The sequence below is a fragment of the Mobula birostris genome, chromosome 25 (genome assembly GCF_030028105.1).
Source record: "Mobula birostris isolate sMobBir1 chromosome 25, sMobBir1.hap1, whole genome shotgun sequence".
Classification (NCBI taxonomy): domain Eukaryota; kingdom Metazoa; phylum Chordata; class Chondrichthyes; order Myliobatiformes; family Myliobatidae; genus Mobula; species Mobula birostris.
In genome coordinates this window covers 45,714,028-45,730,656 of record NC_092394.1, presented here as the reverse complement: position 1 = coordinate 45,730,656, position 16,629 = coordinate 45,714,028, and the positions used below count along the sequence as shown (strand labels likewise).

Sequence of the window (16,629 nt, the reverse complement as noted above, 5' to 3'; positions counted from 1 at the left end):
CTTAGCACTGTGATGTGAGGTTCAGCAGGGTCACAGCCTCAGGGAAGAAGCTCTTCCTGTGCCTGCTGGTGCGGGAGCGGAGGCTCCTGTAGCACCTACCGGATGGGAGGAGAGTAAAAAAGTCCATGGTGAGGGTGAGATGCATCCTCGATAATGCTTTTCGCCCTGCCCAGGCAGAGTTTATAGTAGATGTTCTCAGTGGTGGGCAATTGAGTGCCGATAATCCGTCGGGCAGTTTTCACCACACTGGAGTGCTTTGCAGTCCGATACGGGACAATTGCCATACCACACTGAGATGCAGTTGGTGAGTATGCTCTCAATGGTACAGCCGTAAAAGTCCGTCAGTACTCTGGGACAGAGGTGAGCTTTCTTGATGCTCCGCCGGAAATAAAGGTACTCTTGCACCTTTTTGATCAGGATGGAAGAGTTCAGGGACCAGGTGAGATCCTCGGAAATGTGGACACCAAGGAATTTGAAGCTTGATACACACTCCACTGCAGCTCCGTTGATATAGATGGGGACGTGAGTGTGGCTCCTAGCACATTATTGTGAAGTCCACAATAATCTCCTTGGTCTTCTGGGTGTTAAGGACCAGTCTGTTGTTGGCACACCACGCGGCCAGGTGCTGGACCTCGTCCCTGTAGGCCATCTCATCATCCCTTCTGATCAGGCCAACCACCGTGGTGTCATCTGCGAACTCGATTATGGAGTTAGAACCATGTACAGGAACGCAGTCATAGGTGAAAAGGGAGTACAGAAGAGGGTTCAGCACACAGCCTTGAGGCATGCCAGTGTTCAGGGTGAGAGTGGAGGAGGAGTGGTTGTCTAATTTAACTAATTGGGGTCTGTTGGTCAGGAAGTCCAAGGTCCAATTTCAGAGGGATGAGCTGATACCAAGCTGGCGAGGTTTGGCGTTCAGCTTGGAGGGGATCACAGTATTGAATGTGGAACTAAAGTCAATGAACAGCATTCTGACGTAAGAATTGGGGCGGTCCAGGTGGGTCAGGGCAGAGTGAAGTGCTGTGGAGATGGCGTCCTCTGGTGACCTGCTGGTGCGAGTTCCTAGGTGTCAAGATCTCTGACAATCTAACCTGGTCCCAACATATCAATGCAGTAATCAAGAAGGCAAAACAGCGGTTATCCTTGATAAGAAATTTGGTATGTCAACATATACACTCAAAAACTTCTATAGATGTACCGTGAGAGCATTCTGACAGGCTGCATCACTGTCTGGTATGGGGAAGCTACTGCGCAGGACCGAAAGAAGCTGCAGAGGGTTGTAAATCTAGTCAGCTCCACCTTGGGTACGAGCCTATAAAGTACCCAGGACATCTTCAGGGAGCGGTGTCTCAGAAAGGCAGCATCCATTATTAAGGACCTCCAGCACCCAGGGCATGCCCTTTTCTCACTGTTACCAGCAGGTAGGAGATACAGAAGCCTGAAGGCACACACTCAGCGATTCAGGAACAGCTTCTTCTCCTCTGCCATCCGATTCCTAAATGGACATTGAACCCTTGGACACTACCTTACCTTTTTAATATTTAGTATTTCTGTTTTTTCCATGATTTTTATATTCAATGTAAGTATACTGTAATTGATATGCTTAATTATTTTATTTTGTGTTGTTTTTCCTTCTATATTATGTACTGCATTGAGCTGCTGCTGCTAAGTTAGCAAATCTCACCGCACATGCCAGTGATAATAAACCTGATTCTGATTCTTTTCAAGTACTTTAGTAGAAGGAATAAAGGTGTAGATTATTTTCCAAATCAGCAATCAAAGGTGCAAAGCGACTTGGGGCTCCCGATTCTGCTGGATTCCCTGAAGGCTAACTTGCTGTATGAGTCAGTGGTGAGGAAGGCAAATGTAAATGTTTGCATTCATTTCAAGACTACTAGAATATGAAAGCAAGGGACTGGGACCATAATCAGAATCAACTTTAACGTAACTGACATACAGTATGTCATGAAATTTGGAAAAGCTGTAAATTACTATAAGAAATACACAAAAATTTAAATTAAAAGTAAGTAGTGCGAAGAGAGAATAAAAATAGTAAGGTAGTGTTCATGGGTTGGTTCGCTGTCTGCTCAGAAATCTGATGCCAGAGGGCTAGAAATGTTCCTGAAATGTTGAATGTCTTTATACTGAGGCTTTCTAAAGCATTGGTCAGACCACACGAAGTATGTGAGCAGTTTTAGACCCCTTATCTAAGAAAGGATGTGCTAGCATTACGAAAGGTCCAGAGAAGATTCACGAGAATGATGGGGTTAATTTATGAAGAATGTTTGATAGCGCGAGACCTGCACTCACTGTATTCAGAAGGGTAGGGGGAATGGATCTCATTGAAATCTATTGAACGTTGAAAGGCCTTGATAGAGTGGATGTGGAGAGGATATTTCCTATACTGGGGAAGTCTAAGACCAGAGGGTACAGCCTCAGAATAGAAGGATGTCCCTTAAGAACAGAGATGAGGAATTTCTTTAGCCACAGAGAGGTGAATTTGTGGAATTTATTGCCACATTCGCTGTGGAGGCCAAGTCATTGGATATATTTAAAGCACAAGTTGACAGGTTCAGAGGTAAAAGTATCAAACGTTACAGGGAGAAGACAGAAGAATGCGGTTGAGGGGCATAATAAATCGAAGTTCAAAGTAAATTTATTATCGAAGTACATACATCACCATATACAGCCCTGAGATTTATTTTCTTGTGAGCAATTACAGTAAATACGAGAAACACGATAGAATAAAAGATCACACCCAACAGAACTGATTACAACCAATGTGCAAGAAAAACAAAACTGCAAATACAATAAGTAAAAAAAGAATAATAATAAATAAATATGCAATAAATACTGAGTCCTTGAAAGTGGGTTCAGTTCGGTGAGAACATTTCAGTGATTTTTTTTTAATTTCAAAATATACTTTATTCAAAAATAAATATATACAATAAACCATTCAATAACTTCTCATCCTTTACATACGTTTCCATTATAGTCAGTACATATCCGTATTTATAGCCACCCACGTGGCACTCCAGTAGTTCAGCTTAGCATCTCATTGTTGAGGGGTATACTCCCCGCCCACCGACCCCTCCCACTCCCACGGGTGGAGAAACCTATACTGTGGTCCTTCCCCACCGGGCCCTTGCGGTGGCTGCACCGAGTTTCAGTGCTTCCCTCAGCACGTACTCCTGCAGCTGAGAATGTGCCAGTTGGCAGCATTCTCCCACGGACATCTCCATGTGCTGGTAGATCATCAAGTTTCGGGCTGACCAAAGAGCGTCTTTCACCGAGTTGATGATCTGCCAGCAGCACCGGATGTTGGTCTCCGTGTGCATCCCCGGGAACAGCCCGTAGATCAGAGAGTCCTCTGTTACGCAGCAGCTGGGGATAAAACGTGACACTAGCCCGTCCATCCTCCTCCACACCCTCTTTGCGAACTGGCAGTGTGTAAAGAGGTGGGTCACAGACTCCTCCTCACTGCAGTCCTCCCGTGGGCAGTGGGGTGCGGAGACGACGTTCCAGGCGTGCAGGAGGGCTCTGACTGGGAGGGCCCCTCTCACCGCCAGCCAGGCGAGGTCTTGGTGCCTGTTGGTGAGATCTGGCGATGAGGCATTTTGCCAGATGAACTGGACAGTCTGCTCAGGGAACCACCCCACTGTGTCCATCATGTCCTTCTCCTGCAGTGCCTGCAGGACACTTCGTGCCGACCACTGCCTGATGGCCTTGTGGTCAAAGGCGTTCTCCTGGAAGAACTTTGCTACGTGGGATAGGTATGCCGGCAACGACCAGCTGACTGGGGCGTTGCGCGGGAGTGGGGCCAGACCCATCCTTCGCAGCCAGGGCGACAAGTAGAACCTGGGCACATAGTGGTACTTGGTGCCCACATACCTGGGCTCTACACACAACCTGATGCAGCCACATACGAAGCTGGCCATCAGGTTGAGGGCGACATTGGGGACGTTCTTGCCCCTGTTGTCCAGGGACTTGTGCATGACGGTCCGTCTCACCCGCTCCATCTTGGATCCCCAGACGAATCTGAAGACAGCCCGGGTGATTTCCGAGCTGTAGGAGCGGGGTACGGGCCAGACCTAAGCTAAGTACAGCAGCCCTGAGAGCACCTCACACCTGATGACCAGGTTCTTGCCTGTTATCGACAGGGAGCGCCCTCCCCACAGTCACAGTTTCTCTTTCACCTTGGCAGTCCGCTCCTGCCAGTTCCTGTTGCACGCCTCAGCCCCTCCGAACCAGATCCCCAACACCTTCACGTGGTCAGACCTGATGGTGAAGGGGTTGCTGGATCGGTCGGGCCAGTTGCCGAAGAGCATGGCTTCGCTCTTCGTGCGGTTGACCCTGGCCCCTGACGCTAGCTCGAACTGTTCGCAGGTGCCAATCAACCTGCGAACTGACCTCGGATCAGAGCAGAAGACGGTGACGTCGTCCATGTACAGGGAGGTTTTCACTTGGGTCCCTCCACTGCCTGGCAGCGTCACCCCTCTTATGCCCTCATCCCTCCTGATGGCTTCCGCAAAGGGTTCTATGCAGCAGACAAACAAGACAGGGGAGAGGGGACAGCCCTGCCTGACTCCAGACCTGATGGGGAAGCTGTCTGTTTCCCACCCGTTGACCTAGACTGCACTACGGATGTCTGTGTAGAGCAGTCTAATCCAATTCCGGATTCCCTCCCCAAATCCCATTTTGGAGAGCACGTCCGCCATGTACGTGTGCGATATCCTGTCGAAGGCTTTCTCCTGGTCCAAGCTGACCAGGCAGGCGTCCACCCTCCTGTCCTGCACGTAGGCGATGGTGTCCCTCAGCAGCGCGAGGCTGTCTGAGATCTTCCTGCCCGGTACAGCACAGGTTTGGTCCGGGTGGATCACCTGTCCCAGAGCAGACTTGACCCTGTTGGCGATAGCCTTGGACAGGATCTTGTAGTCCACATTCAGGAGAGAGATGGGTCTCCAATTTCTAATGTCCTCCCTTTCCCCCTTCTGCTTGTAGATGAGGGTGATGATGCCCTTCCTCATGGACTCAGACATACTGCCGGCCAGAAGCATAGCGTTGTACACTTCCAGCAGGTCTGGGCCCATCCAGTTCCACAGAGCCGAGTACAACTCAGCCGGTAAGCCGTCGCTTCCAGGAGTCTTACCTGACCCAAAGGAACGGATGGAGCCTGTCAGCTCGTCCAGGGTCAGTGGCTGATCCAGACTCTCCCGCTTGCCGTCGTCTAAGACCTGCGTGATAGACGACAGGAAGTTGCGGGAGGCTGTGGATTCTGTGGCCTTTTCGTCGTACAGACCGGCATAGAAGGACTTGCAGATCCTCAGTATGTCGGTCTGCGAGGACGCGACTGAGCCGTCCTCTTCCTTAAGGTTGTGGATCACAGAGCTCCCCCTGTGCACCTTTTGGAAGAAGAAGCATGAGCACGTCTCGTCCTGCTCCACGGTTTGGACCCTTGATCGGAAGATGATCTTGGAGGATTCAGCGGCGAGGTGCTGGGCTTGCCGGCCCTTCACCTCTCGCAATTCCTCCCTGACATCCACCCCCTTCGACTGCAGAACGAGAAGTTGCTGCAACTCTGTCTGGAGTTTACGCAGTTCCCTCTGCTCCTGCCTTGCCTTCTGGATACCCTTGCGGATGAAGAACCTCTTAATGTTCTCCTTGGTGGCTTCCCACCAGTGAACCGGGGAATCAAAGAAGGCTTTCAAGGTTCTCCAACCTGTGTACTCCCTCTCCAGTTCCTCGATGTTCTCTGGGGTCAGCAGCTTTACGTTCAGCTTCCAAGTCCCCCTGCCTGCCTTCTGGTCCTCCCGTAAGCGACAGGTGGCTCTCAGAAGGCAGTGGTCAGAGAAGAACACCAGCGTGACGTCGGTGGACCTGACTGTGAGGGACTCAGACAGGAAGAGGCAGTCGATCCGGGAGCGGGCTGAGCCGTCCGATCGTGTCCAGGTGGCTTGCGGCTGTGCTCCACCTGTGGGGGTGCCACAGCAGCTTGGCTGTCTTCACCATTTCCCTCAGGAGTCTAGAGGTACTGTCTAGCCTGCCGTCGGCGCTGCCGGGTCCTCCAGCCGCATCAATGGTGCAGTTGAAGTCTCCGGCCAGAACGACCGGCTGGGGCGTCACCAGCAGCTTTGGGAGCTGCTCTAAGACGGCCAGCCGCTCGCTCCACACAGGGGAGGCGTACATGTTGACCAGCCGGAGCGGAGTGCCCCGGTATTTGACGTCTGCTACCAGGAGGCGCCCCGCAACCACCTCTTTAACTTGGGTGATTGAGAAGTTGCCTCCCCGCAACAGAATCCCCAGGCCAGAAGCGCGACAATCGTTGCCCCCCGACCACACAGATAAACCTTTTTTCCACCACCGTGACCACCTCCGGTAGTTACAGAGATGTGGTAGTCAGCACACTCCTGGAGGAAGGTCACGTCGGTCTTTACAGTGTCCAGGTACTGGAGCATGCTGACGCATCGCCCAGTACTCTTCAAACTTCGCACATTCAAGCACGCCAATTTAAGGTCTGCCATCATTGTAAGTCTTTAATTTTGGCTGCTCTCCGTCCTCACCCTTGCAGTCCTGAGCCTTCATTCCCACCGCCTTTGTGAAGTTTTCCACCTCCTGTGGGCTCAGGTACTGCTGGTAGTACTCCTCCGTGTGTGGCCGTTCTGGTTCTGGGCCCGGGGGGTTGTTGACTTCCTGGGCTGCTTCCCCTTCTGGCTGCCGGGTGCCAGCCGTGGCTCTGCTCCCGGATTCCCGGAGCTGTGTGTCTGCTGCTCTCCGCCTCCTGTACTTGGGGGGTGGCCAGCAGACTTTCTCCCTCCTCTCTCCTCCTCTCCACCTGTTCTGCCAGCCGCTTCTTCCGCTGGGGCTGCTGGCCTCCCCCAACTCCTTCCTCCTCTGAAGAGGACAGGGTACCAGAGGCTGTGTGGTTCCCTGCCCTTTTCTTGTGTTGCTCTGCCTTCTGTCGCTTGGCCGCGGCCTTTTGGGTCTTTTTGCGTTTTACGACCTTCCATTCCGTTTCCACCTCAGCTCTCCCCTCCTCCATGGACTCCTGCTCGTCGTTTGCCTGGTCCTGGAGGGTCTACAGTGGGGTGGCAGGTCTTGGGGTGCTTGCACCTTCCTCCCTGGTATCGTCATTCGTCCTGTCGGGTGCCTCATCTGCAGCGCTGGCGGGTACGTCCGCAACTGCCTGGGCCCTTTCAGGGCCAGCACCTCCCCTGGTCACCTGTGCGTAGGTGCCCCCACGCTTCGGGCAGGCTCTGTACAGGTGGCCAGCCTGTCCGCAGAGGTTGCAGGCCTTGGCCTGCGTGCAGTCTTTGGTCAGGTGGCCTTCGGTTTTACAGTTCTTGCACATCACCACCCTGCACTGGGCTGCGATGTGCCCTGCCTTGCCGCAGTTTCGGCACATCCTGGGTTGCCCCGCGTACACCGTGTACCCTCGGTTCCCTCCGATGGCGAAGACGGAGGGGGGGTGGATGACGCCGCCGTTGGAATCCAACCTCAGCTTCACCTTCACCTGCCGTTTGCTGGTCCAGATTCCCAGCCCGTCCTTCCCGTCTGCTGGTGCTCCTACGCTCTCCACATACCGAGCGAGGAACGTAAGGACATCTACCACTGGCACGTGCGGGTTGAACATGTGCACCGTGATTGTCCTTTCCTGTTGCGTAGCCGTTGCAAAGAGGGCCTGTGCTTTCAGCAGCGACAGTGGTGCCTCTGTCCCCCTCAGCTGAAGCTGCTGGTACAGCTTCTGCCACCCTGCAGCCTGCCGGAAAGTGACATCGAAGAAACCTGCGAAGTCCTGGACGCAGTAGATGTCATCGGGCGTAAATTCGCAGCATTCCATCAAGACCTTCCGGATGAAGGTCTCTCGGGTGAAGCCGGTGCCCCCGTTCCGGTCTCGCACTGTCAGCCTGACAGTGTTCTTGATACCCGGGCCTCAAACCGATGCACTGCTCGCTGCTGCCATCTTCTTCCTCACTGCTGTCGTCGCTGGTATGGGGTGTTAGATTGGAGGCCAATCAGCATTAGGATCCACCCCTGCGTCAGCGCGAACTCTTCTCCTCCGCCTTCTGGTCTGATAAGAACAGATACTACACTTGAACTTAGCCAAAAGGCCGAGAAGCGAACATTTCAGTGATAGGGCGAGTGAAGTTATCCCCTTTGGTTTAAGAGCCTGATGGTTGAGAGGTGATAACTGTTCCTGAACCTGAGGCTCTGAACCTTCTTCCTGATTGCAGTAGTGAGAACAGAGCAGAGTCGGGACAGTGGGGATCCTGATGATGGATGCTGCTTTCCTGCAACAGCGTTTCATGTAGATGTGCACAATGGTGGGGCGGGCTTTTCCTGTGACGGACTGGGCCGTATCCACTACTTTTTGACAGCATTTCTGTTCAAGGGCATTGGCGTTTCCATACTGGGCTGTGACGTAGCCAATCAATATACTCTCCACCGTAATTCTATGAAAGTTTGTCAAAGTTTCAGATGACATGCTGAATTTTCACAAACTTCTATGAAGTAAAGGCGTTGCTGTGCTTTCTTCGTAACTGCACTTACTGTACGCGCCGGACCCAGGATAGGCCCTCTGAAATAATAAATCAGCCGTGATGGAATGCTGGAGTAGACTCGATGAGCCGAATAGCCTGCTCCTGTGTCTTACGGCCTTATTAACTTATTGAGTGACACCTTTAAGATCTGTTAGTCCAAATTCATAGCTTCACTTATTCATTTAACCATTATAACCTTAAAACAAAAACTCGTAACAGATTTGTCAAACAGTATTTCTCTTTTAGCAATCGATGTTGGCTCTGCCAAATCTTTCTGCACACAGTTACCAGTGCCTTAGCAATAGATTTCAACATTTCCCCATTACAGAAAAACAGAGCACTGGTCTGTAGTTACCCATTTACTCTCTCCTTCCTTTCTTAAATATTCCTACCTTCCAATCTGTGAGAACCATTCTAACATCTAAGGAACTTTATCAGTTAAAGACAGGGCTCCCACCTCCTTTGAAGCCTTGGGATGTACTTCCTCCGGTTCTGGGCATTCACGTCTTCTACTTCATTCATTTCTCTTTTTTAAATAAACTAATGCCATTCCTCACTCTCCCTTACTCTGTTAATCTCCGCATCATTTGCAGCAGACCTGCCCAGAATATGTAATGTGATGAGGGCCACCTCTCTTTGCATTACTAGTGAACCAGCAGCAACTGGTTATTTGGTTCAAGAACAAACAGGTATAAATAAACTACACTCGGGGGGGGGGGGGGGGGCAGAGGTTATCAGCAGAACTCTGCTGCTCAGCACTTTCCCGCTATTCTCCGAACTTACTTTCTGTCGGTACATAAAGACCTTCCCAGGAGCACAGTTTGTTGTAATCTTCAAACAGGCAGGATCTGTGTACAAGAGGAGGGGCTGTCAACAGCAAAACAAAGGGGGAACCCATTTGTCAGTGTGACCTGAAATTACTTACCTGATAATGAAATCAATATCGTTGTTGGCAATGGTGATCACAAGGTCAGGGACATTATACGGAGTCTTCAGGTGACTCTCCATCGTCGCTCTACCAGAGGGGAGAGAGGGAATCATTAAGGCAATGAAGTACGAAGTCCATCATTTACGCACTTGCCTATTGTCATATTTCCATGACATACTAAAATGATGGCAAAGACTAAAACTCCACCGAATGCTGAGAGATAGCTGGTGTCACTAGAAGCAGCTGCAATACTATGAACCACAGTAAGACAAACATGAGTTATTCACAGATAATATCAGTATTGTACATAAAGAACATGGGGAAATGTAATTTTCAAGTATGATAATAAAGCTCCAGCTCCTGACTGACAAGGTCAAGGAGCTGGAGCTGGAGATCCACCTGGGAGGCTGAAAGCTGCACAGGTGAGACTTTTTCTGAAGTGGCCACATTCAGAGTGCAGGCTTCAGACAGGTGGGTGAGATCTAGGAGAGATGAGGAGAGCAAAGGGTCTCTGAGGGTTTCCCTGCGGCCATTCCCCTCAGCGACGAGTATACCCCATGGGAAGGGAATGACCTATCAGGACACAGCGGCAGACAGGCCAGTGGCACTGTGGTCAGCTCCGAAGCTCGGCAGGGAAGGGAAGAGTCAGGCAGAGTCAACAGTCACAGGATGGACAGGAGAATCTGTAGCTGAGAAGGAGATGCCAGGATGATGTGCTGTCTTCCAGGTGCTAGGGTCCAGGATGTCTCAGAACAGCTGCACAATATTCTCAAGGGGGAGGGTGAGCAGCCAGAGGTCGAAGTGCACATTGGCACTAATGACATAGATAGAAAAGGGGAAAGAGGTCCCGTACAGAGAGTGTAGGGAGTTAGGAAGATGCTGACGAGCAGGACCTCCAAGGCAGTCATCTCTGGATTACTCATTGTGCCACATGCTAGTCAGGGAAGAAATAAGATGGTAATACAGATGAATGAGTGGCCGAGGAACTGGCACAGGGGGCAGGGTTTCAGGTTCTTGGATCGTTGGAACCTCCTTTGGGGTAGGGGTGACCTGTACAACAGGGATTGATTGCACCCAAACTGGGAGGGAACCAAAGCGTCAAGTCAGAAAGTGGAGGGATGGAGAAGAACACAGATGTCAGAGCCAGTAGAAACATACATAAGAAATAGGAGCAGGAGTAGGCCGTTCAGCCCATCGAGCCTGCCCCACCATTCAATAAGATCATGGCTGATCTGTCTGTAAATTCAGCTCCATCTTTTCCCCATAACCCTTAATTCCCTTACTATGTAAAAACCTATCTAACTGTTTCTTAGTGAAGAAGCCTTAACTGCTTCCCTGAGCAGAGAATTCCACAGATTCACCACTCTCTGGGAAAAACAGTTACTCCTCATCTCCGTCCTAAATCTCCTCTCCTGAATCTTGAGGCATTGTCCCCTAGAAAAGAGCAAAGTAACAGACATGATGGGTCAGATAGTTTGAAGTGTGTGTTTTCAGTGCTAAAATTATGGGTAAAGGTGATAAAATTAAGAGTATGGATCAGTACATGGAACTATGATGTGGCCATTACAGAGATTCAGTTTGAGAGGGGGACAGGAATGAGTGCTTAATGTCCCAGGGTTTCAACATTTTGGAAAAGATAGAGAGGGAGATGAAAGAAATGGGGGAGTTGCAATACTAATCAAGGACATTATCACAGCTGCAGTCAAATGGGAGGTAATGGAGGGGTCTTCCACTGCGTCCATATGGGCAGAACTCAAAACTAAGAAGGGTACAGTCACTCTGATGGGTTATATAATCGACCCCCCCCCCCATGTGTTAATGGGTTGGGAGCACCCACCTAGCAGCCTTTTCTTTCTCTTCCTTTGTTCTTTGAAAAATGTGTGCAAGTTCTTCATGGAGGGAATTAACCCGTTGTTATAAGTTTTGCAGTTACCCGTGAAAGGTTCTAAAGGAAGACAGTGAATTTTTGTTCGTCCTGTCTGTTTTTGGTGTTTCTTTGTATTCCATGGGATTGGTTTTAGGGGAACTCAGAATCCACACTGGCCATGTGTAATCTGGGTTGGGAATGAAATTTGTGCACTTCTATTCCAGAAACGAGATGCCCGTGTTTCTGAGGTAACAGGGTAGTTCAGGGAAATTGCTCATCAGTATTTTGGAATTTGAATTTAACATTTTGGAAAGATTGGAACATTTGGAGAACAATCCTAAAAGTTGCTTTTATTAACAAAATTGCTTCCTTTTACACAATGTAAAATATGTTGCTCAATGCCTTTAACATTGACTTTGAGTTTCAGATCCCTTGGAAAAATAATTCTGAAGTCACCAGTGTCTTGTTATGTAAAATGCAAACAGAAGTTCAATTTAAACTTTGGACTGGTCCAAATGGCATTTCAGCATTTATCTAGCTACTGCTGGATGTTTGAATTAAAATGTCTTGGTCAGTCAGCCCTGGCACTGCAGAGTTGAGATATAGCTGTAACAGGTATTAAAAGTTTTATCTTCCTTGCAGATAGTTTTTATTGTACTGGAGAACCACAGTGGGGGGGGGGGGGCGTCAGGAAATCACAGCAATTGATCCCAAGGGACCATCTGTGTGAAAATAATAAGGGGGGGAGGTGGAAGGAGGTTAGAAAGCAATATCTGAGAACAAAGACACAAACAAAGGGAAGAAAAAGGAAAAAAAAACTTTTTTTTTAAGATGGTTCCTCATCAGTATAGATATGAGAGGAGAACTGGGTGCAGCATATATGTAGAGGATGAAGATGGCCAGGGAAGGGAAAGTATGGCTTTAAAGTTACCCAACATCATGAGTGCTCAAGCAGCAGAATTGACAGTCGTGGTATGTGGTTAGCCATCCAGATCAGTCATACAATTGGATAGTATGTATGTTTATAATAGCCTTACAGAACATTTGCCTCTTTGGAAAGAAAGAGGGTTTCTCTCAGCTGACAGAAAGCCCCTCCCATCTGCCGCTCTGTTGTGGTACATGTTTGAAGAAGCAAAGGAGAAAAAATACAGAGTCATAAAGGTGAAAGCCCAGTCTAAATTATCTCCTGAGAGGAATGAGAAAGCTGTCGCGTTAATGAATGAAGGTGCTTTAGATGAGCAGGAATTGTAGCTGCAGATTGGGGACATGGGAAGGCATTAGGAACAACAGGTTAAGATTTAACAGAGGAGTAGAAAAAAGATGAAAAATTTTTTAAAAATTAATAGAAGCAGCAGGGTCAGAAATGTACAAGGGTGTATATGTGTAGGATGGAGTAGTCCTGTATAAAGGGAAGCTTGTCGTCCCAGAGGGAGGAAGACGACAGATGATCCACTGGTCCCACAACCTATGGGAACACCAGGGAGCCGAAAGCACCATGGAAAAGATAAAGGTGTTGCTTTGGTGGTTTAGGATGAAGGACAAGATGGAGCACTATCAAGAACTGCTTGATTTGTGCACAATATAATCCTGATAGAAATGTGAAGAAAGGAGCCCTCCAACATTCCAGCCCAGTGGAAGGGCCTTGGACTAATTTGCAGATATATTGTGTTGGACTTTTGCCACCCACCCCAGGAGGGTACAAATATGTTCTTGTCATGATAAGACAATTTCACCAAGTGGGTGGAAGATTTCCTGCTGAAGACAAACACGGCCAAAGCCACTGCAAAAATCTTATTGTAAAGGATTTTTACTCACTGGGCATTACCTTGGAGTATAGAATTAGATTATGGCACACCGTGCACAGCCTAGATAATGCAAGATATCATGGCAGTTTTTTGGAATCAAACAGAGACTACATATACCCTATAAACCACAATCTAGTGGGAAGGATGAACCAAACATTAAAAAAAATGTCAGCCAAAATCGTACAATGACAAGGAACGACAGGGCAGGTAGTTTTGCCTTTTGTACTGATGATAATAAGGAATATAGTTGCATCATCGACTGGTTACACCCCCTATAAACTCGTTATTGGAAGAGACATAACAGGGTTGGAGGAGTTGTTAGGATTAGATTTGTCAGAACCCAAATTAGATGGGATTGTCAGTACAATAATTGGTAGACATAATGAAAAAAGCCAATTACGTGGCAATCCATCAATTACAAAACACAAGGCACTTTTTGACTCAAAAGTCGATCCCATAAAATTAAGTCCAGGAGAAAGTGACGATTAAAATACACTCACCCACCTGATTTTTAAATCCAAGGTTTGCAGGGCACTACAAAATTATAGACAAGGTATATATCAGTATACAGGGTACTGATTTCTCCAGATAAAATTGGATGGTCTACATCAACCAGTTGAAATTGGTAGGGGAGGAACAGGAAGGTTATCACCATTGGCAGGTAACAATTGATGCACATGATGACCCAGTTTTGAAGACTTGACAATCGACGTGCATGGTCACCCTGACATGGAAGATTTGAGGTTGGAAAATCTGTTCCAAGTAGATGATGACAGATTTGACCAAGGAGGAATTTTTACGTTCACACAGTCTGAGAATTCGAGGTGTCTTGTCAAGAAAAGGAAAAAAAAAGTTGGTTTTCCCTCCCCTAACTGGAAAAGAAATTGGATAGGAAAAATAAAGATGGACAGCTTGAGTGCAAAGACAATTGGGAGCCTGGATTGGATGGGCTAGAAAACAGATAGAAAATATGGACTCAAAATAATTTACGATTAAAACTTGAAACTGGAAATAAGAGCAGAAATTACACTTGTGTGTTACAGGTTTAATTCGACGTGATGAGAATAATGTAACATTGACTACCTCACAATCTCAAGTAGCTGGAACTACACCAGAGTCTTAAAGTAGTGAGACCCAGCGTAATACAAAGGGTTAGGATCAGTGTTAGGAGATGCAGGGGAATTTGTTACTTTGATACGAGGGTACCAGCAAGTGCAGATAATTTCTAATCTAACTAGAATAATGGTGGCTGAATGATGCTCGTTTATAATGAGACACTTATTTACTCATTTTCTTGGTAGACAATTAAGCAGGAGTAAGTTCAAGTCAGTCAAAAATAGAAAAAGAGAGGACTATTAGAATTAGTGAAAGCATGGTTTGCATCAAGGTTTGCAATGGTCAATACTTTAGATACAGCAGAGTTAAACCAGATACAGTCCCTTCAGTAGAAAATGAGGGATTTTACTGGAGGAAATTATCAGGATACAACTTGATTCACATCAAGTACCAAATCCGGTATCAGATGAACAACTAAAGCAAAATGCTGGGAAAAAGTGCCCTTGTGTCATATTAGAAATCTTAACTAACTAATAGATGACTGAGTACCCGTAATTATGATAAAGTAAGGTTTTATGTCAGTGTGATATTTCATATTCCCCGACATGGAAGTAGTTTAACCTACTCTTTGAAAAGCGTTAATAATCTGGGCAAATATCATGAGAAGAAGTGGATACTCTTAAATAACCCTCCATCACATGCTGCTGTTATGAATGGTACTGGGAAAGGGATAGACTAATCAAGATGTCATCAAAGGGGGAAGTCACTGGGCTTGTCCAGAAGAGATGACAAGATAGAAACTTCTGGATTGTCTTTTTTGTACCTATAAGAATTGTTCATTGTCTATTCCACCTGTAAGTAGTGAGTTTTTCTTATAATATACTTTGGTGGGACAGACATATTATAGCCACAGCAACAATGGATGGAAACCATGTCTTTTGGAAAGTCATAATGTTGCAAGTGGGAGCATGACTTTAGATTTGACTTGTGTTGCCCTTAAGGCATTTATTTGACTTTATTGGGTCTACGTTTTAAATGATTTGTTTGTGACTATTTTCAAGTTAAAGTTAAAGGTTGATAATTATGATACAGTTTAACAAGGGTGGGTTCATTGTCTATGGTACATCGCAACATGCGATGACGACACCTCCGGTTTCGCCGTATGTTATGTGTTACCGGTTCGGAGAAGGTGAGAAGGCGGGTGCCATGTGTGCAGCATGATTGTGAAGAGCTCCGTGTCCACCCACAAAGAAACATTATAGAAGCAACGCCATGAGTTCCTATGAAAGTATTTGAGGTAAAAATATTAACGCGGTTTCTGTAAAGGAAGCGGCGGTTGGGGCGGTGTGCGTGCCGGCTTTTCAATTTCAAACGCGGGGTCGGCTCGAGCCCGATGGCGGATTGACACGACCCCCCTCGCCCGATACTCGGGGTGGCTGGAGACACTCGCTAAAAGAGAGCATGTGTGGTCTCCAGAATGAAACAGACGCTGTATGTTTGTATTTTTTTCCTCTACAGTTTTCACCATACGATGTTAATGTGGAAGAGTGAACAGTAAATGGTTAACCTTACTACGACTCTGTCTTCATTGGCTCCGGTTTAACTTGGTGTTTAGTCAGAGTTTCAACACACAGCACGAGAACACTACATGACTATTGGAGGACGAACTTTGCCACAACCAGCAGTGGAGAAGGTATTGAAGGAAAATCTTCCAACCCTACGAATGGATACAGATTGATATTTGTGGGCCAATGTTGCTACCAAGAAGCCACTGATTCCTCATTGGACTGCAGACTGGACACGAGTTGTGGAAGAGGCAAAGGAGATAATCCATCAATGGATTAGACACACAAAAGTTATCAGGACATGCTGATGAAGCAATTGAAATACGGAGCAACACAGTTCATGGGATAAATTTTGGAATTAGGGATGAAATGTGAGGGAAGTATCGCATGCTGTGGTAATGTCAATTTTATGTAGGCTGATAATCGTATTGTTTAATGCGCATCAGCTTAGAAGGTGGAAGGCTGAAGTTGTGCAAAGGGAAGACGATGATGGTTTTGTAATACAGAGAAGCCGATTGTCTGTATACAGAGTATATGAATTCAGTAAGAAAATGGTACCTTTTATCTTTGTATAATTTAAGTGTCGCACAGCTCCTGGGGGTTCATGGCAGTCCAATGAGTAGTCAACAGAATAGAGGAGGATGCTGATCCTAAGACAAATATCTTTTGATCAAGAGGAGGGAGATGTTGGCCAGGAGGAACTACAGTCTACAAATCCGTGAATTCGAATGAATCAAGGACAGCAGTAGCAGACAGACCAATTGCCTTTGTTCTTGCCATAAGGGAGGAGATTGAGGCTGCCATTTTATGAAGGGACTGTGTTCTCCATTTTGTCAGTAAGTCGCTTGGCTTAATCAGTGTTTTACAGTCG

The 16,629-nt window shown here is 47.4% G+C and overlaps 1 protein-coding gene and 1 pseudogene across 1 annotated transcript in view; both read right to left on the bottom strand.

Moving 5' to 3' along the window:
* Positions 1 to 16,629, bottom strand: part of bckdk (branched chain ketoacid dehydrogenase kinase) — a 72,468-nt gene that overhangs the window by 13,753 nt on the left and 42,086 nt on the right. The window contains exon 9 of the mRNA XM_072242824.1: positions 9,463 to 9,552. Coding sequence (XP_072098925.1) covers positions 9,463 to 9,552 — 90 coding nt within the window. The remainder of the gene's footprint in view (positions 1 to 9,462; positions 9,553 to 16,629) is intronic.
* On the bottom strand, positions 7,989 to 8,120 carry LOC140187937 (U2 spliceosomal RNA; annotated as a pseudogene).